General features: G+C 40.0%; 1 protein-coding gene and 1 pseudogene across 1 annotated transcript; both read left to right on the top strand.

Moving 5' to 3' along the window:
- Window positions 1–3,565: 3,565 nt before the first annotated feature.
- Window positions 3,566–4,473, top strand: LOC149228027 (uncharacterized; annotated as a pseudogene).
- A 326-nt stretch (window positions 4,474–4,799) lies between these two features.
- LOC149228028 (uncharacterized) lies at window positions 4,800–5,330 on the top strand. The gene has a single exon (XM_089380653.1). The coding sequence runs from the start codon at window positions 4,800–4,802 to the stop codon at window positions 5,328–5,330; it is 531 nt and encodes a 176-aa protein (XP_089236779.1).
- The last annotated feature ends 344 nt before the right edge of the window (window positions 5,331–5,674 follow it).

Genomic DNA, 5,674 nt, shown 5'->3' on the forward strand with positions numbered 1-5,674 from the left:
TCGTTTAGCAGGGGGCATGGTTATATTATCATTTCCGTGGTTTACTTTAGCAAATGGGCCAAAGTGATTCCTAGCTATTTAGCTGACGGTAAAACGGTGGCACAATTTCTCTTAAATCATGTTATTTCCAGGTTTGGAGTGCCTCAAGCCATTGTCACTGACCATGGCTCCCATTTTTGCGAATACATGATGATTGAGTTGACTTCTACATTGGACTTGCGTCACGACAGCTCAACTCCATACTACACTTAGGCCAACAACCAATTTGAAGTTGTAAACAAAGTGTTAGTCACTATGCTTCAATGCACCATTGGGATGCACAAATGAAATTGGCATCTCATGATTTTTTTAGTTTTGTGGGCCTACCGAACCTCAACTAAAGATGTAACTGGATTCACCCCTTTCTAGATACTCTACGGTCTAGAAGCTACCTTACCAATTGAATGTGAAAATCCCTCACTCAAATTGGTTGTCAAACTACTCCTTGAAATCTCATCTTAAGAAGAGCTTCTCTTATATTTGGAACGACTAGATGAAACTCGTTGTCTCACTGCTTTATTCATTGAAGCACAGAAAAAGCGAGTTAAGTCCCATTTTGATCAGTTGGTCTCTCCTCATGCTTTTTTGGAGGGTGATTTGGTCTTGCTATATGACCAAGCTAATGATAGGCTAGGGGCAGGTAAATTAGAACTCATGTGGCATGGGCCCTATATTGTCAAGTGTGTGTTACAAAAAGGGGCTTATGAGCTGATTGATTATGAGGGAAATCCCTTGGACAAACCCCGCAATGGGTTGTACCTCAAAAAGTACTATGCCTTAGTCATCTCACATGGTTACTTTTTTACACAAGTGTGTTATTCATTTTTGTGCAATTTTCTTTGGTTTGTTTTTCAAGCATCTTTCCTGCTTATTATGTCTTCACCTGCTTTATAGATGTCTGTGACTCCTTACATCGGTTTTGCTGATGGTGCTTGACGTAGTAGCTGGAATCTATCATCCGCGGCATGGGATATTTATGAACCTCATGGTGAGTTGATTGATCTTCAAGGTATTTGTTTCGGTCAAACAACTAATAAAATTGCTGAATATAGAATAGTTATCAAACTCTTTTCATAAGCCAATGCTCTTGACATTCGAGAAATGGTTGTTAACTTTGATTCGCAACTTGTTGTTCTTCAGCTCAATGGGCAATATTATGTCAGAAACCCTCAGATATTGAGAATGTATTTGTGTATTCGTCTATTGGAAAGAATTTTTTATTATATCACATATCATCACATTCCTAGGCACATGAATACATTAACAAATGCATTGGCTAATTTTGTGTTAGACAGACATTTACGAAATATGTGAAAAAAAAAAAACATTGTATCATAGTAAACAGGGAATGTAGCAGATATATATGTCGATAATGTTTGAGTGTCATACATCAAAACCCAAAAATAATATATGTGTTCCAAGTACATCTGTGGCTCGCAGGCCTCAAAACTGTAAAATGTTAAAACTATGGACTACTCAGCATTGTGCTCATGATAGCACATTACTACTCATAATATGTGAGTCAGTAATTGGTGGATCTGATCTGACACTCCCACTGCGTGGTGCTGATAATGGTGTGGAATGTCCTCCTTCCAGGCATACTTGGGATGCCTCTGGTCAAGTTATTGAGATTCCGCACAATCTCCTCCTCCTTGTCGACTCTTTCCTTATAAGTAGCGATCTCAAATTATTGAGCAATGCGTCTAGTGATCAGGGACATCTCGGCTGGTCGCTCTGGTCCCACATCTGCAATTACAAAATCAAAATTTCACGAATGCATATATTTCAAAAACAAAAACTATTTTTCTCATCTCCATCATAAAAATCCTCCCGCTCTAGGAGTGGTATATCAAGATCACCATAGAAGTCAATCCCGCTATATGTCCAATCCTCCACAACAATCAGCTGATGCCTCAGCCATGCAAAGAAAGTGTGGTTGTATGACATGTGTTAGCCCCCTCGAGTCTTGGGCATCAGTTCACTCCATCGGACCATCTGTGGATCTCGTGGCATTGGGGGATTTACCTTGCCAGCTGATAGTGGAACAGTGGGATCTGTTCCAAGAAGGAAGTCACCAGAATGGAACCATATCCAAATTGCCTCAAGTTTTCAGCCTTGCATTTGGATAATTGGCATTTCATATTCACTTTCATGGCTTCTACCCAGTTGAACACAGTGGGAGTTGTGCAGTCTATGGCATAGTAAAACTTAGATTTGTTGGACTCGTGTAATTCTTGAGCCCCAACAACTCTGTTTATGGTCAAGAGCAGCACCTTCAATACAAGGTCACCTATGGTCATGATGTCAACCTTGTCACTTTTAGACTTCAGGGCTTCCGGACAATGTTCTACAAGGAGTGTGTTCAAACTCGCCCCAATGGGACTGGCTCCATACAATTGGAATGGTTCCCCTTTGCAGGATAGTCTGGTAATGAAGTAGATGTATGAAGTCTCTAGATCCATCTCTTGATTATGGATCACAAATACTTCTTGTCCAACATCCCACAGACTAATTAGGTATTGTAGCAGCTCAGGTTGAGCCTAAGGCCCGGTGTGAGAAAGAATTTGAGCCCACAGTTCCTCAGTGCATCCAGACAGTTTGGATCAACCAATGCCAATGAATCAATTCCTTCGTGCTCGCATTCTTTCCATTCGATCACCAGCTTTCCTGTTGTGATTTTCCTATAAACAACATGCATTTACCTAAACATCAATTTTTGCAAGAGGAATTTCGGATTTAGAGCAATGAAATTGGGTGAAAAATTGGAAAAATTCATCTCTCGGCATCAACGTGACTATTTTAAAAATAGTTGCACCAACGGCACAAGTGCCCAATTTGTAAACCCTTGATCGGCTCGATCCCGTGCCTAGATCTCACGCTGACTGAGGGAAAAAAAAATTGCGAAAAATTCCTCAAAAAACCTTGAAAAACGGCTAAATGCATAAAAAAAAGGTATGAAAACAGAGCTTAGGGCCTCATCTCTTACCTGCAATAGAAGATTTGTCGATCAACCTCCTGGCTTTGCTGCAATCCTCTCCTGAAGATTTAGGGAACAAATCGGTAAAACTTGCTCCAAATGAGATAAAAGAGGTAAATGGTAAAAAAGGTTTTACTTTTTCCCTTTCTATAAACTTTTCATCATGTTTTAGGATTTTAAAAGCGTTTTTTCACCATTTTACCTTAGAAACGGATAATATTTTTGCTTCTTGTGCAGCGAGAGGTGATGGATTTGTTAGACTCCGTCTCATGTCAGAGATTGATTCTTCTTCGAAACAGGGTTTTGAAGAAGAAATCATTTAAATGTTGCTTTTTAGATTATGTAATTTGTTTTCCAGCTCTTCAACTGGCAGCGACTTCAAGCTCCTACCTCTGTAAAAGCACAAAGAAAACAAAGCATCATCAGCCATCAGAGGCAAAAAGCTTTTGGAGAAGTCTCACTGGAAACACATTATCTAATGCCGCTTTCATACAAGCTTTTGATGCTAAGATAACAGTTGACAGATGTGTTCTACAAGATGAGCTTGCAATGAATCAGCCGAAGCACCATTGTTCATCAAAGCAAATTCCATTGCCACAGTTTGGAATACATTCTGCTGCCATGACTGCTTCAACAATTTTACACAGTCATCTTCAGCAAATACACAAACCAACTCCTATGGCATTGATAAAATGGCCTCAGATGATGATGATGCAACAGTTTCTGATGGCATTGATGCATCCACTGATAAATTATCCAGAGTTGATTTGAATGAAGTCATTTCACTATCATAATCAGAAAAAAGCTCTTATGTGGGAGGAAACTTGAGTATTTCTCAGACAGTTGAATGCAAATGTGGAATGCCGTTATGCATATGTGAAGCTTCGGCTCCTCCTCAGGTCCAGCCTGAAATGTCAACATCTCAGTATTATCAGCGATAAAAAAAGGTTGTCCCTGCCCAACATACTCCATCTGATACGATCTCGAAGTCAACTGCAGGCTCATCTGGAAGTATTAGGCAAAGTTTATTCTTTACAAGTGGGCAAACAAATAATGTATCCACGGACAAAAGTTCTAGTAGTTATGAGACTAGTGGAGAGGGGTTAAGGGAAGCCATCAGGAACAATGATATATCTGCCGTCAAAGATCTTCTAATGCAGGGAGTAGATGACAATTTTGCTTCTATGCCGATAAGTTCTTTATTCAACAAAGAATTGAAGAGTGGATTAGAAGGTAAATTTGTTTGTTTTCTTTGTCAACATATCCAGCAAACAGACATAGGGTCAATTTCTTAATTTATTTCGAGTTTGTTGGTGCGGTCGTGCATTATTCTCACTGCAGCGAACGCTACAAGAATATCAATGGCGTCTGCCGCATTTCTCCAAGGCGTTTTCTTGAGTGCCCATCGACCAGCCTTCTGCTGTATGCCCCGCCCTTCGGGTCCTCTCCATCCATAGCAAAATTCTTCGAACTTTGAGGAATGGCGGGCAGGATTTGAGGTTTAATTGTCTCAGGACAAGAAAGACGAGTTTTCTTTATTCCCCTGTTCGGGTTCTTAATTTTTTTTAATTGGGAAAGCGCAAGAATTCATTTTCCCTGACGCATTTGGATCCTACAAGATTTGCGAGACTGGGGAACTTACAGCTGGCATATCTTTTCAACTGAGGATGTTGCTCTAGTTGTTGATCGATAGCATTCTAGAGGCCGAAAGAATGGATGTTTATTGAAGTCGGACTTTCTCCACAATATCGAACCTGATGGATGCTACTATGGGCGCCGTAAGATGAGCAGGGAAGAACTTGAACGCATTTATGGAAGTGGGCATATAAGCAGAGATTATGCTTCGAATCTTGTTGGTCTTATGGACTTGTTTTGCTTTAGTGAGGCATGCCTTATATCAGACATTATTCAGCATTTTGTTGATGCAAGGTTGGACTTTGATGCATGTTATGTTCTTGAGGATGTGAAGCGTGCGATTGGGTACGCTCATCAAAGTGGGCTTGTTCATAGAACAATTCTTGCAGAGACAGATAGAGGGATGCGCTATATGTTCCAGGATTTTGGACTTAATAGGGATTCATGGCTTGACTTGTTTGAAGTGGTGATTGCTCTTTCTGACAAACCAAATTTCTACACTTCAGATTGGCCTTTCAGGCGCTATGACATGGAGAAGGATCTTGTAATATTTTCAAAAGTCAGTGCATTCCAACCTCATACAGTTTATTATCATGGATGCTTGAAGTCCTTCTCAGAAATTACAAAATGGAAAAGATCTGAGGTGATATATTTTGGTGACCACTTATTTAGTGAATGATGGAGAAGCCTATCTTGAGCACGGTGAATGACCTTGGGGTTACAACATCAATACTTTCAGAATCAACCTACAGGCGTACAAAGTGATCGCTATTACTGAAACATTCATATTAAGGTGGTATAAATCAGTTTTAGTATGCTGATCAGAGTGACTTGTTGCATTCCGGGGTTCACCATTTCTCTTTTGCAGGACAGAAATCTGTTTGTTGAACAAATCAACCAGATTGCACACCTCAAACTAATAGAAATAAGATGCCAAGAGACGTGACAACTGATTCCCCTTCGAATTTCAGATTCTGTTCAAGATATGAATAGAAATTTGTGCTTTTATTACTTCACTTCTGA

Source organism: Pinus tabuliformis, chromosome J, assembly GCF_031772625.1.
Source record: "Pinus tabuliformis cultivar Carrire ecotype Pingquan chromosome J, CPIR1, whole genome shotgun sequence".
Taxonomy (NCBI): Eukaryota; Viridiplantae; Streptophyta; class Pinopsida; order Pinales; family Pinaceae; genus Pinus; species Pinus tabuliformis.